Source organism: Hippoglossus hippoglossus, chromosome 15 (genome assembly GCF_009819705.1).
Source record: "Hippoglossus hippoglossus isolate fHipHip1 chromosome 15, fHipHip1.pri, whole genome shotgun sequence".
Taxonomy (NCBI): domain Eukaryota; kingdom Metazoa; phylum Chordata; class Actinopteri; order Pleuronectiformes; family Pleuronectidae; genus Hippoglossus; species Hippoglossus hippoglossus.
Genome location: NC_047165.1, coordinates 17,111,504 through 17,127,375, shown reverse-complemented (window position 1 = coordinate 17,127,375; position 15,872 = coordinate 17,111,504). Strand labels below are relative to the sequence as shown.

At 44.5% G+C, this 15,872-nt stretch overlaps 2 protein-coding genes across 7 annotated transcripts in view; one reads left to right on the top strand and one right to left on the bottom strand.

Moving 5' to 3' along the window:
- Positions 1-293: 293 nt before the first annotated feature.
- On the bottom strand, positions 294-2,973 carry map10 (microtubule associated protein 10). The gene has a single exon (XM_034609391.1). It carries the CDS (start codon positions 2,891-2,893, stop codon positions 386-388), a length of 2,508 nt encoding a protein of 835 aa, XP_034465282.1. The 5' UTR covers positions 2,894-2,973; the 3' UTR covers positions 294-385.
- Positions 2,974-4,609: 1,636 nt separating this feature from the next.
- Positions 4,610-15,872, top strand: part of LOC117775248 (signal-induced proliferation-associated 1-like protein 2) — an 83,114-nt gene continuing 71,851 nt past the window's right edge. For 3 of the 6 annotated variants that reach the window (XM_034608220.1, XM_034608215.1, XM_034608218.1), the window contains exon 1: positions 4,610-4,918. The gene's annotated coding sequence lies outside the window, so the exon portion shown is untranslated. The remainder of the gene's footprint in view (positions 4,919-15,872) is intronic. The other 3 variants (XM_034608221.1, XM_034608219.1, XM_034608222.1) reach the window with 2 other exon arrangements.

Genomic DNA, 15,872 nt, shown 5'->3' with positions numbered 1-15,872 from the left:
AAGTTATATTGGTGGAAACTAAAGTGGCCAGTACCCTGAGATCAGGAGCTGCTCTTAGCGAAGTAGTAGAGTTTCATTTTTTGATTTTATTAAAAACTAAATCTTTTATATAAAAGATTTCTATAAGCTGTGTGTATAGTGAGAGTTTCATATGTTTCTAAAAGACTCATGTTCCAATGCTTTGTACAGATGTCCAGTAGTCTCTTGAATTAATATGAAATGATCACATTATTTCCACATAAAGATTTTTGTCTTTTTTTTATTTAATCATCAATATTAACTAAAGGAAAACGTACACATTTACATATTTATAAGATGAGTACAGGACAATACCATCTGTTTCACTTTGTCAAGAGAAATACTGTGTTTTTAAATTTGTGTTTCTTTACATTGTGTAACCAGGGAGTTTGTTAGCCACCAGCTCAGAGATATGTCGATATTCTTTTCTAAAATCTAGAGATCCAAGCTCATCCTCCACTTCCTCTGCCTCCTGTGGTTCAAAGGTTGATGTTGATTCTACAGAGATTCCTCGGAGTGTACTGCTGTTCTTGGTCGACTCGCTCCTTTCACATCTTGATGATACGAAACTCTCCGCACGGGAGCTCCTTTCCGCTCTGCTGCTCTCCGTCATCTGCTTTCTGGAGCATACGGTTCGCAGGGAAGCCGACCCGTCTCTGTCTCCATCATCGGAGGAGAAGCTGAGGGCAGAGGCGTGGTTTCGCGGTCGAATGATGTGCGTGGCCCTCAGAGACCTCTGTGGTGAGCTGGGAGCTTTGAGGGCCACAGGGAGTACTGCTCTCCTCTGCACGGATTCAGAGCCCGAGTCAGGGTTGTAGCAGTCGAGGCGGACAGGAGACTTAGGGGTTTTGGCTCTAGAGGGCTCGGGGCTACTCACAGGGTCAGGAGAGTAGGCATCACTGGGTTCAAGACTGTTAAAGTCATCAGCGTAGTCTGCTTCTTCATTTCCCTTATCGGTGTAGTCTCCTTCCTTGTTTCCTTCCCGGCTGGAGTCTGAAAATGACGACTTAGTGCTGCTGTGTCTGCTACTTTTTGAGGATTTAATTTTCTCTTCGTCTCGTTCAGACTCTGATCGATTTGAAACACTGTGACGCTCGCTGTTGTCTTTGCTTTGGGCGGCGGCACTGTCACTGTCCACACTGGGGATGTGAATACACTTCAAGTCTCTCCTCTCAGAAAAAGAGGGTTCCTCTGAAACCCTCCGAGGGTCTCTATCTTCCTTATCATGAACTTTCCCGGGCTGTTTTTTCTGTTGATGTATGGTTGAGTCCACCGAGATGGTTTGCATCATCGTCTCAATATTTTCATTGAAACTGAAGCTCTGACTTAATACTGATTTCCTTTGACTGGACTTCAATGCTTTCGGCTTTCCTTTGCTCATACTCGTCTGTTTTTCATTCTGCATTAATTCCACGCATTCCCGATGTTTTACTTTATGATGTGACACTTGCTTCAACCTCAGATTAAATGTTCTGGTGGTTCCATACACAAGCTTCTTCCTGGTAGATTTACTGGAGCTTTTCCTCTCAATCAAAGCCTCTTCTCGATTGTCTTTCTTTTGTACAGATGAAGGTGAAACTATTGGAGTAGAGCAGTTTCTCGGGGGATGTAAATGTTTAAAACAGGGACTCGTCCCCTGTCTGCTTTTCTCCAATGTTTTTCGTGGTGTGTCTCTGTGCTCAGCTGACAGCTCTGTGGATCCAGGCCTGTAAATCCACGCCAGATTGGGATGAATGGACATGGGTTGCTGTGGGTTCTGGTTATTTAACTGTGACAGCTCAACTAGAAGAGCGTTAAGCAGAGGCAACTGTTGCAAAGTCTCCCCAAGGACATTAGGACTCACGATGCTTGTTTCTTGGTTTCTTGATGCTTTTCCCTTAGATCTCACTCTCTGGTCCAACATCACAGAACTTAGAGCTTCAATCTTATTGTCAGATGTCTCAGAGCATGAATCCTCAAATGTAAAAGCATTTGAGTCTGGAGTGAGATGTTTGTAAACCCAGCCTTCATTTTTACTTTTTGCAGGATTACTGTAGTAAAGATGTGGGGGGCAGAAAAGGCTTAAATCCTTCTCATAACAGTTTCCAGTTTCTTGGAGTGTGTGAGGACTTTGGGATCTTGGTGTGTCTTCAGTGGCAACACACACAGCAACATCCTGCTTGTCCTTACAATTTTTTGCACTCGCTGGTGTCGTGTTTGGGATGTTTCCATCCGACTTGTTCAGTGTGGGTGAATGGGCAAGACGCTGCGATTCTGTAGATATGTTTTTCTCCTCAATGCTTCCTTGTACACGCTGTCCTCCGTGTACGCTCATGCTTTTAAGCCCCCTCCTGTCTGCAACATGTGGCAGTAAACTAGTCCCCAGACTTAGCAGTTTATAACTCAAGGAAATCGACCCAGTTTTCTCCCCCGTGAGGCTGCACATACCAAAGAGCCCCCTTTCTCCGTGTGAGGAGGGAGCAGACACTCCGTGCTGGGCAACATCCTGCATGACTCTGTCCATCACTTTGTCCAGTGATATCAGGGAGGAGCCAACTAGCCTGGGAATCTCCTCCTTCACGTCCAGCACCATGGCATACAGAGGGGTGTTAGACAGATGGCTGTGCAGCGAGTTCAGATTCATCAGAAAGAAACAAGACTTCCCTCTGTTAAATGGGTGATCTCCCCTCTTATCTTCCGCGCGTTCACCCGGATGCTCATCGTCGCCATGGTGATGCTGGGGTTGATAAATGAGCAGCGTCGGGAAATCCAGCAGCCTCACCCCGAGAGCCAGCTCGTCCGAAACCTGAGCATCTTTATCGACTCGGATGTTTTCCACATAAAGTTCAAACGAAAACAGAGTCTGGACAGTGTCATTAGTTTGTCCTCCTGACATCCTGGAAGCTGGGGAGGCTAACTCAAAGCTAACTAAACAGCTTAAACTAATCCGAGCGGTTAGCTTGGCGTCGGCTCCATGGAAACAAACCGTCGCCACTTTAATACGTCACACTGCGCCCGGAGACACCTGGGAAATGCAGTTTTAGGTGTAATACTTTGCTTGATTGTTTGGCTTCAAAGGGGATTTGAAATATTTTTTGTCTGTGCAACCTCATATCACTGTCCATGTTCCCTACCCATAAATATAAGGTGCTACTGGCTAAACCCAATATATAATCTGTAATTGGAGATTTTATATATTTTATTTTATATTATTCTTTAATGTTTTGTATTGTATTTATTATGTGTGCAGTAATGCAATGAATGCACATATATTGTTATTCCCCATACTTCTTCTTCTTCTTCTTCTTCTTCTTCTTCTTCTTCTTATACTTAGTTCTTCTGCCATAAATTTCGTCCCGCTACTCCTCCCGCAGTTTTTGTCCCACATGCACAAAAAATACATAAAAACGTGCAGGAATGTTGTGATCTGTCTATTCTAAGACTTAGGTAAATTGCGAAAAACAGCAGGAAAATTGAATGGGAGTCTATGGGAGCCTTCATCAGAGGATCGAGTGACAGTCTCAGTGGTCATAGAACAGAGGAATCTTTGATGTCTTAGACAGTTGCAAAGTTGATATATTTCACCTTTTTCAAGCGGGCCAGTAGACCCTTTCGAGATTATTTTGTTATATTTTGGGTCTGGTTTTCATACAAGCCATAGCTGCTTTCTACCACACCCCACTGGTTTTTTTTATCATTTAATTTATGCCTTTTGTATTTATGTTATGTGAAATAAACTAAACTAAATAAACTAACTAAAACCTTCTTTTAGTGCTTTTAAAATGGAAACAGATTCCTGTCTTAAAACACATCCACCTCCTGCACTAGAAAAGCAGTGAAAACCTGAAAGTGGTGCTCTGAATTTAACACAATGACATTATTTTATATCGTAATGATGTATATTATTAATATACATTATGATCTTTTTCTTTTCTTAATCATATCTCTCTCTAAATATATATGTACCACTATCACTTCGTATTTGATCTTGTGAAGTCTTGTATAGAACCCCTGACATTGTTTATCTGTTTATTTCTCCCTGTTTGTTATCTTACTTTGTTGTTCTTTATGTAGTTTTTTTTCTAATTGGACATAGTATTAAAATAGATAAAGCATTGTTCATATTTAAATACAGTCCAACACATCTGAAGACACATTCAGACTCAACTAAGAGTTAGAGATAGATAAATGGATGGATGGATGGATGTATATATATATCTATATAGATAGATAGATAGATAGATAGATACATAGATACATAGATAGATAGATACATAGATACATAGATACATAGATAGATGATTCATTGATTGATTGATTGATTGACTGATTTCTGTTTTCCTACATGAGGCATATATGAATTTGACATGTAACCATTACGATTATTATGATTATTATGATTATTAAGATTATTATGGTTATTAGGAATATAATTACAGCACGTGAGTGTGAATGCACAGGAGCATTAGGGGCCGCTAGAGAGAAACACTTCTGCGGTGGACCGGATGGAGGCGCTGCGGGGCTGACTGGGCCTCTACAGACTGAAATAGGTCTGTGGTGAATGGTGAGGGTGAAGCCCTGGACTGTGGTCACAGGCTCATCACAGACCTTTAACCTTCAGTGGACAGCGGTCTGTTGATCTTCCAGCATCAACACTCACATGTGACGGAGAATTATCCCAGGAGCCGCAGACACCGCGGGGAGTGGGCGGGGCCACGTGTCTGTACGCGCTGTCGTCATCACGTCGGCAGCGGATAGGTGCTCTGTCCGCTCCGTGGGCCACTTCAGTCTGGAGGCTGAGCGCGGAGCAGCGGGATGAGACGCAGATCAGCGGCTGTACCGGACACACGCACCGCTGCCGACTCCCCCACCGCACGGATAACTAACCGCCGGATCCCCGGACACCCCCCCGCACTGCACGGTAAGCCCCCCGTCCGCCTTCTCTCCGTCCTCCGAGCCCCACCACAAAGTGAAAAGTAGGGCTGCAGCCGAAAGTGAGGAGCGACACGCACAGTGAGAGTGAGAGACGCGGCTGGTAAACAGTGAGCGCGGCGGGTGAAGTTACTCCACGGACACACGAGAGGATGGAAAACGAAAGAGGTGGAGGATATCTAGTGTTTCAGCCTATCTATAGCCGGTGTGTGCGTCCTTTTCACAAAGTGAGCTGTGCCGCTGCTCGCCTGCTCACGAGGGAGCGCGGAGACCGAAGTCAGTGCAAAAAAAACATCCAATTACATCTCAGCGTTCCTCAAATTAGGATTTGCTACATCACACCTATTTTTTTTCTCCTAGCATATAATGTTTTTACTGTCAGTGATGCTGCATGGTGACGTCATATTTACAGTGATAGTGCTGGTGTGAGTGAGTGTGTGTGTGGGGGTTTTTTTTTGGGGGGGGGGGGATGTCTGTAAGTGGTCTGGATTTGCACTCTTAATATTTTTTGAATGAATTTTTGAAAGTGCTGCCATGCAGACGTCAGGGGGCGCTAAAGGCATCATTGTCCAGCTGGTCATGGGGTGGTAAAGCCTTCTCATGCCCACTGTAGGTGAGCTAGTCTTACGGGGCCATATTTAATTGCACTGCCAAGCCCCAGTGTCTGTGTGTGTGTGTGTGTGTGTGTGTGCGTGTGACATTTTATTACTTATCCCCCCCCAAAAAAGCAATGGTCAGAGCAAATCACACGCTCCACCGTGCATTGTGTGTTTATTTGGGTGAACTTTATATTTCTCGGAGCAGTGGGAGTTTTTCACAGTGCCCAGCCAAAAGACTTGAGTTCCCCTGACATCTCAGTTGTTTGGATCTCTCCAGAAATAATATCCATCCGTGTGTGTTTTGCACGGCATGTACAGTTTTGCTCTCGCACACGACATACATCGCAGCGCATACTCCTCTGAAAGAGTAAACAAGTGAAGTGTTTGTCTTCGCCGTCTTCCTGCAGGAAGTTTGTCCTCGACAATAACTAAAAACACCAATAAAGGGAAACAAGTCGGCCCCAGTCCTCTGGTGGTGGCTGCAGCTGCAGACACAACAACTCCAGTAGGTGTAGTGTGCTGTGTAAATGTAAAGTTTCCATTGCTTAACTTTCAGTGCCCTGGATTTATGTCCTTTTGGCTTCACAGATCCCATCTGAACTGATCAAGCATAAAGAGTTCCCTGCTCCTGGAGCGTTAAAATCAATAAGACTCCATTATTTTTCACAAGCGTTTTATGTCTGGGAAAGATTAGTTGTTTTTTCTTCTGTGGGGCTGAGTAGATGGGAGTGTTTTAAGATGGCTCCAATATGTTCATGGCCCCGACATATTTTCCTTTTAATGCCAAAAATGTTTGGCTTACCTCCAGCGTTCATAGGACTACACATCAGGGAGGCGATTTCTCAACTGACCACTCTCCCGACTGGGAATAAAGACATCTGTAGTGATGTGTGAAGAATCTGCTGTTATTGTGCACAAGAGCGAAAAACAACCCAATTAATCTGCTCATTTTTCTCTGTCACCCTGCAAATAATTCTATTAGCAAACCTATTTTTCAATTGGATTCATGGTTTTCCTCATCATCTTTTGCACACAATACTTAACCTGTATTGTCGTTAATTTAGAGGGAGTCACGTGATTCCTTGCTTGTTTAATTTTTTGTTGCGAACTCTGTGTTCGGGAGGGCAGGCCGTTTCCAGACAGATGAAAGTTAGATTAAAGACAAGATCTTCCCTAATGTGGATGTAAATGAGGCTGCCGAGGTACCCCATCTCACCCGCTGCCAGCAGTGCACTCCAAGAGAGAGACCTATTCAGCCGCCATAATAATGACAATGCCAGGGAAAATCTTTCAATCTTACTTTGAATAGAGATCTGTTGCATTCTGCCATCAATAGCGTGCACACAGGGCCCATGAAGAAGAAATGTGTTCTCGTCTATTTCTAAAAAGCACCTTCTGCATGAATAACCAGACAATGGGTAATTGAGCCGGATAGATATGTCTTTCAAAATAAAGTTATGTGCACAATGTGTGCTCAGCTGAACAATGAGGCACCTGTCAGGTTTGGCAGAGAGATGACTTCCTGTGACATGCCCACAGGCCATATCCAGTTGTTACCATTGCAGAGCTGTTAAGGATGTCTCCTGGCCTTGTGGGCTCGGAGACGCCCCACTCCAGTTACAGCCGTTGTGTCACGTTTGTGACACAGAAATTGCCTGTCAAGATATTACCATAACACACAGCTGTTTGGGGGCTTTGTTTAGGTTGGGGAGATTACCTAACAGTAGTGGATCATTACAGTCTTCCTGTGCACCGACCAGCCAGTGCACCAGACACTCTTTATGTCTCTGTTCCTAGTCATGCTTTGGAGAACAGCGGAAGGAAAAACGCTGTTAAAAGGCGTTTGTTAGAAGTGATGCATTTCTCCTTACTGTGCCGTGGAAGCACGCCAAAGCACCATTTTCCAGCTGATTCCACACCCCATGCATGTGACGAGGATCAGGAAACCTGGTCTGGTCTGTGCCGGCTGGCTGACTGGCTGGCTGACTGGCTGGCTGGCCAGGAGTCACAATAGGCCTCTCCATCCAAATCCTGTTGCTTCAAAACCAACCAACCAGCAGACAGGGGATCACATGCTGCCCGCTCCTGTTGTGAGAGCCAGACTCTCTCTACGTCTTTTTTGTCAGCCTTTGTTTTGATTGCAGTCTGGATTTGTGGAGGGATTTAAGCCCACTCATCGCTGTCAGGGAAAGTACAGATGCCGTCATTGGGTCAATGTATTATTTTTTTTTTGTACGAATCAAGTCCCAGTTTCTATTAGTGGTGATGTGTGTGATTTACTGAGAACTGGGCATAAAAATGAAGTTTCTCTTTTGATTAGTAGCATCAGATTGATGTATAATATGCACAGTGGCGTTAAAGCTCCTGAACTATCTCGCTACATCAGTTCCAACAATGCCTCTCATTAGTCTGGAATAAAAAAGAAGCCGTAAACCTTTCATATGATTATCCGAGGAATGTTGAATCATGGTTTCCAAAGGATCTGGCCACTCTCACTGCTTCAAGGGGTCACCGTGTTGGGCCCTCCTTCGGTCGTTCATCATTTCTGTCTGAAGTTCACATTGCACAGCTTCTTGTGTGTAATCAGTGTAATGGCTTTCGAAATGGCGTGTTTAACTGCTCCGGCGCAGGCGTATGGTAGCGTGCATCTCCTGGTCAGTGTGCATCTCCGGGAACCACAGGAAGAGGCCTGCAGCCCTTCACGGCTCCGTGTTTCTCTTCGTGTGATGCGCACAAATGAGATGTTGTGGTTTGTGGTGTGTTTCTTAAGGACATGAGGGAGTTGGTGTCCTCATGTGCCACTTTGCTTGTTTGTTTGTGTCTGGTAGATGCATCATTGGTTAATATGACCTTTTTAATGTAGATAAGCTGTTTAGATTAGACACAGATGGACAATATATTTGGTCATTATACCTTACATGGTTTTTAATGAGGAAAATTTTCAACATTTTCAGGATTATCCTTTTTAGAAGACGCTGTTACTGGATGCAATTATCTCAGTAAAATCAGCCAAAATAGCAGCCACATTAACCAATCCCTTGTGCCTCGTACATCTCCTAACAGTCCTTCTTCTTTAATTTCCCACCCTCGTGCCACTCATCTGGCCGCCTGCTGTCGAACTGGCCACATTTGAGTGAAAAGGCGGTGGCGTGGCTGGAGGGGAAGCTGCGGGACTGAGCTGATGGTATAATGACAGAAGTCAAATGCCAATTGTGCAGTTACTGGTGACGACACTGTCAACCTCTGCCGAAACACAGCCGAGCCTCAGAGGGGAGGCGTGGGGGCAGAGGGGTTAAAGGTTTGAGTCCTCTGATGACAGACTTTGCCGTCACCGCCTGTTCATGCATTGCTTGACTTCTAATGGGAAAAGATTAGGCGTCTGATAACTTCAGCCAGAGCAATGGATGATAAATGCTTTCCACGTTATCCACTTTAAAGCGGGTTTGAAGTGCCTGTTTGCACCACAGATGACATATTGTAATACATCCATGCATTAGATAGTACTATTGTGTCACTGGTTGTGAAAACATCATCATACGACCAGTTTAGCTCGGACATTACAGTTTAAAGATGACCTTTTTAAGCCCCACGCGTTTTTCTGGACTGAAAGCTCCATTCTACACACATGACTGACAGATGGAGCTACATATGATCTTTTCTGTATGGCGGCGGCTCACAGATGTAGCCCTGAAAGACAACACAGATGTAGATATAAGATCTGTTTCCATCTGAGAGAAAACCATTAATCCTCCTGATCTGATCTGCAGACGTGATTGTCAAATGTTGGTCATCTGAGTTTGTGATCAGCATAAGATAAGTCAAAAAAGAGGCCAACCACAGCCATGTCCCAATTCAGTGAACGCACAATCTATATTATGAAGGCCTTTCTAATCCTTTCAAAACAAATCCCGTGGACTGCAGTACAAATACCCAGTGTCAGAGCCTTGAGAAAGGGAGAATCACTATTTGTTTCACCAAGCCAATAATTTAATGTCACTCCGAAAAACATCATTTTCATGCATTATGGATTGCCACTAGTGGAGCATGTAGGAAAATGTGTCTTGCCAAGATGAATTATGTCTGCACCTCCTATTCCCTTTGGGATTCATTAGTGTCCATATCAGGAATGTTGGGGAGAAGGCCGTTGAAAGTTGCTGACTCTTCCTGCATGTTTTGTCTACATGTCTGTCACCGGGTTACAATGGAGAGAATGAGCGCTGGCCAGTCATTAACCCGACCAGGACCAGGCTTGACCCGTGGGGTTAACTCTGTCTGCGTTCCCCTCGGCAGGCCCAGACAATCGGGACTACTGACCTCTGTGGTGTAAGCCAACCTCCGACGGGAGATAAGAAGGATTTGGTTTAGTGCTGGCGTGCATACCTCCTCCCTACTGTAGCGAAAAAGAAAGGGCCTGTCTGAATAGGCGGACTGGACTAGACTGGGTGTGAGCAATACTGCCAGAGTCCATACTTCATTCCATCATGGCCTCTGCCGACTCTGTGTCTGTTGATTCATTCATGGAATTCCACTTAACTATATACGGCAGGCAAGGGGCGTAAAATGTAGAATAAATAGGCCTGTGTATAAGTTCAGAAAAATATATAAACCCATAAATTTACAATAAATCTTCCCATTTAACCAATCACTATTAAAATTTCACAATTTGTTGATACATTTTCTTGTATTAATTCAAAGGATTATTTATTTCATAACACCTACGCATGTAATAATAGCCATGTCAAAGTCCTCTTAGGTGCGGCACATTGGACCTGTAGCCATAAAATCTAGGCCAATACAGCGTGAGACGCCTCCTGCAAGCATCTGTGCCCTTGACTGCCAAATCGACCTAGGCTAAGGCAAGGAGCAAATAGCCATCGGATGAGTTGTTTTAAAGCGTTAAAAGTGTGCTGACTGGTTTCTGATAGAGGTTGATTGTAATTAACAAGTCAAATGGAGCAGAGCTGTGACAGATGTGCCATAAAGTGCTCAGCTAGCTTTTGTGTGTGTGTGTGTGTGTGTGTGTGTGTGTGTGTGTGTGTGTGTGTGTGTGTGTGTGTGTGTGTGTGTGTGTGTGTGTGTGTGTGTGTGTGTGTGTGTGTGTGTGTGTGTGTGTGTGTGTGTGTGTGTGTGTGTGTGTGTGTGTGTCATTGAGGCATTGCTGCTGGAGCCAGTATCCTTCACTTAACCTCACCAGTGCACTGCAGTGCTTCCACACTGTTGTTGAGCAGGAGGCTCTGTGGAAATTCAATTTAACCCACATGAGCAGCAGGGTTGCATCTGTAGATTTTACACTGGAAAATGTAAGGCAGGTTTTGTAAGCATTATGTGTTGTTACAGTCCTCAAGGTGTGAAGAATAGAAGTGGAAGGGATGTTTGTTTATTCTGTTATTTAGTGGCAGCTTGGTATTGTTGTCGCGTTGTCCTGTCCGGCTTTGTGCGCAGTTCAGTCGGGAACCTACACGTTTGTCCTGGTATCAGCCTTTTTGACAGGAAGGAAATTTCTCCTAAACAGACCTTTTATCAATTGTGAGAACTGGCTGTTTTGTTGTTGCTTCCTTTCATGTTTGCCAGCTCGCTGACACGTGACAAATTAGAAAGTCCTGTCATGGTCTGTGGTCTGTCATTGTGTTTCTTTTTTAAATCACTGACGAAACGTATTGGGAAGAGGATGTTACTGTTGTTTGTGTTTCCACTGGTCCATAAATCAGATGATAATGGGGTTGGGTTACTGGATATTTGTGGTTTATCCACAGGAATCCATAAATTACAGCAAAACCTTGGCCATTTGCAGTTCAATTTTCAGTGTGATGCATTGTATTGTTCTAATTTTAGTTTGACAGCTATTGCAGTCAAAGTCTTTTTGTCTCATTGGCTGAAAGAAATCTAATGTATATAAACATTCTTCCTGTAGTCATTTTCTCTTGCAGGGGCGGCACCAGGTTATGGGCAGGGGGGCACTGGTGAAATCTGATTGGCCCCTGTCCTGTCAGTACTCTTAAGATACTAACAATAAATATGTTAATTTTTATTTAACTTTTTTAGCACACAATGTGCTCCGACAAGGAACAATTTTTAAAATATATTCAATGATGTGAAGCTTTGCTAAAAGCTACAGCGCTAACAGTAAAGAAAGGATGACTTCAATGTGCACCTTACTGAATCACAAATTGTTCATGGATGTTGGACATATAATTGGACCCTCTGTGTAAATTGTGGCCCATTTATGGTCCCTGATATAGAAAAATAGATCAGTTACTGTTCTCTAGCTCTTCGTGGTCAAAATAATGTCTATCCCTCTGTCAGTATCCTTGAAACAGAAATATTTTTTACTCTTGTAGTTCAGTTAATTCTGTGCTTTTGAATTATGCACACCATTAAACCAGGGCATCACCATGTAGCCTTTGTATCCACTTACTGAAGCACAAAAATGCCTGCATACGACGATGCCTTTGGCCTATTCTTGTAACTTGCTGTTAGCAAAGACATGGCAGTCCGTGGCTATTTTCAACGAGCCGGAGATACTGGAGTTACTGGTGTGTGTGGGAATCACTTTTACGCAGAGTGGCGGTGAAGGCTAAAGCGGACAGGAGCTGAACTGTGCAGGCCTCGCACTCAGCCTGGCCTTTTCTAGTACACGGGGCTGCAGCATGCAGCAGCGGTATGATGTGTTTGAGGAGCACCGGTTCAGCCAAGCAGAGCTAATTCCATGCTAGAGTAGTATATTCCATCTCACTTGTTTTTCCTTTTTATCTTCCCTCTTTGCGACATCATTTTGACCGGCCTTCATTTTATGCGATTTGTAAAGGCTGTTGACGGAGGATAATGATCTGGAGTGACAGTGGCCTGATTTTTTTCTTTTCTTTTCTCCTGCTTCTCTAATCACACTGTCTGTCAATGTGTATGTGTATGTGTTGTGGGGGGGGGGGGTTGGTCAAAAGCTCCCCTCCTCCTCCTCTCTACTGCTGTGGACGTTTGCAGTTTAGCCACAGGGGGTGGGACGCTGTGGGATCCAGAGCCTGAGGGGCAAAACATTTGACACTGAATGCTCGCCTTTATATGGGTTTATTTCCTTAAAAAGAAGAGGGAGCAAAGGGAAAAGGAGATTGCATAACACATCAAGCAAACACTGTCCCAGACACTATGTGGGGATATTAACAAGAGGCCTCTGTTTGAGTAATTCATACAATGCCTAACAGTTGCACTGTGTGTTCATTGAGTGCTTATACCTTCCCCAGGCTATGTTTACTGGAAGCCCGTGGAACCTCTCTGAAATGTAAACAGGACTGTAGGGCCACATACAGTTCAGCGCTGAGCTGCATCGACACTGGCCAAAACACAATGAAAACACACAACTGCTGCAAACACGGCCAGGTGCTGTATATCTGACCACAGGAGCAGCTGTATAATTATACTGTTCTCAACTGTCTCGAGATAATCTGTGTTTACACAAACACCAAAGGTCAGAGGTCAGAACTAAGCTTCTAATGTGTTGATTGACCAACTAGTTAATAAGATTATTTTAATATACTTACAAAAAGCTGAAAGTTTGTCCTTTTTCCTCCAGTAATATGTTCCTGGCCAAGTCCTTTGTCGTGCATGCAAAACTCCCCAACAGCAGAGTGTGCAGATGCCAAGAATTCATGTTTGTTTTTTTTCCAGCAAAAACCTTCCTTACCAGTTTTCCCCCCCCCCCCCAACCCTGATCAAGGACACCGTTTCTCATTAAACGCCTCTAAACAAGGTTAGCGCACAAAGCCAACAATAATCAGGTTAGTTAGATGCATGTAATCACTCTCGCTCTCATCAGGTCACACACGAAGATCCGCTCTCTCAGGTGGTGACATTTGACATTTTTTCTCGGGGAGGGCAGAGGGAGAAACGAGTGTCAGTTAATTGTTTCCTGTCATTTAGTTTAATTTTCACTGAAAGGCGGTTTAAGTCTCGGGGGTCCCAGAGGAGACCAGACTCTGCTCAAACAAACCCTGCTTGCTCCGCACTGTTTGTTGTCTTCATGGACTGCTGCTACACAATTGCTCTGTCCCCCTTATTGTTTTTGTCGCTACGCTGCAGAATCATCATTGTGACCATGGTATAGGATTACAGCGTGTAATGTTAACGGGTTTTTAACATTTTCTTTCCACGGGCGATGGACAATGTAAAAAAATAAATAAAAAAGTTGAGACACACTGCAAACCTGGAGCCTCTGCTTGATAGGATTTTGCTCCAGGGAAATCATACTTGAAGACTGGGGCTGTTATGGATTTACTATTGAATGTTATTAATGTCTTTCTGAGGAGTCATATTGAGAATTGAAACATTTTGTGTTTCTGAGGTGCTATTTCAAGGTCGTATGCACAGTGCCAAAGGCCCCTGTGTCTCTTATTAACCAGGCAGGTTGTCTTATTTATAGCAGCAGCCCGTGGGAGTCGTCCGTCTCATCAAACCCTGCTGGTTATAATACTGCGTTTTTTCTGTCTACCGAAATGAAAGCAAGACTTTCCGTTTGATTCTGCCAGTTTGCTGACCCTTATGCATGTTGTTCAGCTGCCAGCGCCTGGTGTTCTCTCCGAACGCTGCCGTCTTGGTGACATTCTTCCGAGCCTGCTGCAGTTACGAGATAAGGAAGTGAGGAATAAGGAAATCTGAGCTTATTTGGGATGCGGTGGTAAAGTCTGGCCAGCTCTCTGATTAAGGACAGACACCTTCCTGCGCACTCAGCTTGAGTGCGGTGGCAGTACATTAAAGAATCTAACTCCAGGTCTTTTCATGCCATTCTGAATTGCATAAATATTAATGCCAGAGGACTTCCATGTGTCTCTGTGGAGGAAGTGCTGCAGTATGTAACACAACTGTACGGGATGTTTATCTTTCGTCCAACCCTTCGTCCCAGCCGTTGTACGCTCCCTTCCCCCCCGTCATAAGAGCATCTCATCAGATCGTTGGCCTCGATCAGTTCTGAAGGTCAAAGGTCACTTGATCACTGGGGGCCCTCACGTCAGGTCAGATTAGTGCACTTGGCTCCTGGTGGAAGGAATGAATTCATCCGCACTTATCTCCATGGACGCTTTTTCCCATTTAGCATTCAGGAAGGGGGGATGGTAAGATAGGGGGGGTGTAGTGAGGTGGGTCCAAGAATGGAGAGAAGATGTGAAGGCAGAAAAGATCATTCTTCTCTCATGTCTCTTCTTCCTCACAACACTTTTATTTATCATGTACAGTATGAACAGAAATGTATCAGATGATGATGTTGACTGGAGGAATGGGATGTGAGGTCTTTTTTGTTGATGGCAGCTGACTCCTCTCTAAATCAGTAAGATCGAGGATCTGTTGAGTGGCAGTAGAAGGGGAAGCACATTTAGAGTGTTCCCCTGGTGCTTCTGTATATCATTAACGTTATTAATCTGCACATGGAGACAAAAGCATACTTTGTACTTGTTAATGCGAGGGCGTCTGTGCATGCGACACCGCGTGCATTTACGTGTGTTTATACGTAGCTGAACGTGTGCGGATGGCTCTCAGTGGGTGGTTAGTCTTTGACACCCTTTTAGCCACCACACCTCCCTTAAACACACCCACTGCATGCCATGCCAGCTGCAGCTGTTGTGCCTCGGTGCTAGAGATGGAGGAAATTCCTCTCACTCTGCAATTAGAGCTGCAGATTGCTGAATAGCGCACATTGCGATGTCCTAAAAATTGCACTTGGTCGCCTTTCCACCACCAAGAACACTGAGTAAATAGAAACTGATGAGAGCGAATCATGAATAAACCAGCCCCGTCTGCCTCGGAGTTGACAGATTGTGTTTGGTGCAAGCTGCTCCTTGTGATGTGCTGTTACCCTGGTTAAAGAAACCAAAGGGTGGAAAAAAAGGCCTCATTGATGGGGTGGGTTTCTCACGCCTGACTGAGAATGTTCGCTTTCCATCGAGTCAAGTGGTGTATTGTGATCTCAACCAAAGAAATGCAAATATATAGAACAGATGTACTACCTCCTTTTCCCCATTTGTCGGCAGGAGTAATCCCTCACTCCCGTGGAGATTGTGCTGGGTGCGCTCTGGGTGCGGGACTAAAGTGTTAACAAGGGAAAAGCTGTGTCGCTCTGGCACATGTGATGACTGCCCAGCCTTTCAGGGCATTTTCTCAATAAGGCTAGATGCTCAGGATAGATAAATGGAGGCTTTTGTGGCCTTTGCCAGAGGCACAACCACACAATGAAGGACACACACAGAGCGAGGTCTTTTCCAGTGAAAACAGCTAAAAGCAGCATTTCTTACAGTCCCTCCTCCCTTTTCTCTCACTCCCTCCTTCACTCTCTCCTGTCTCTCACTCTTTACTTGCTTCCCGAAC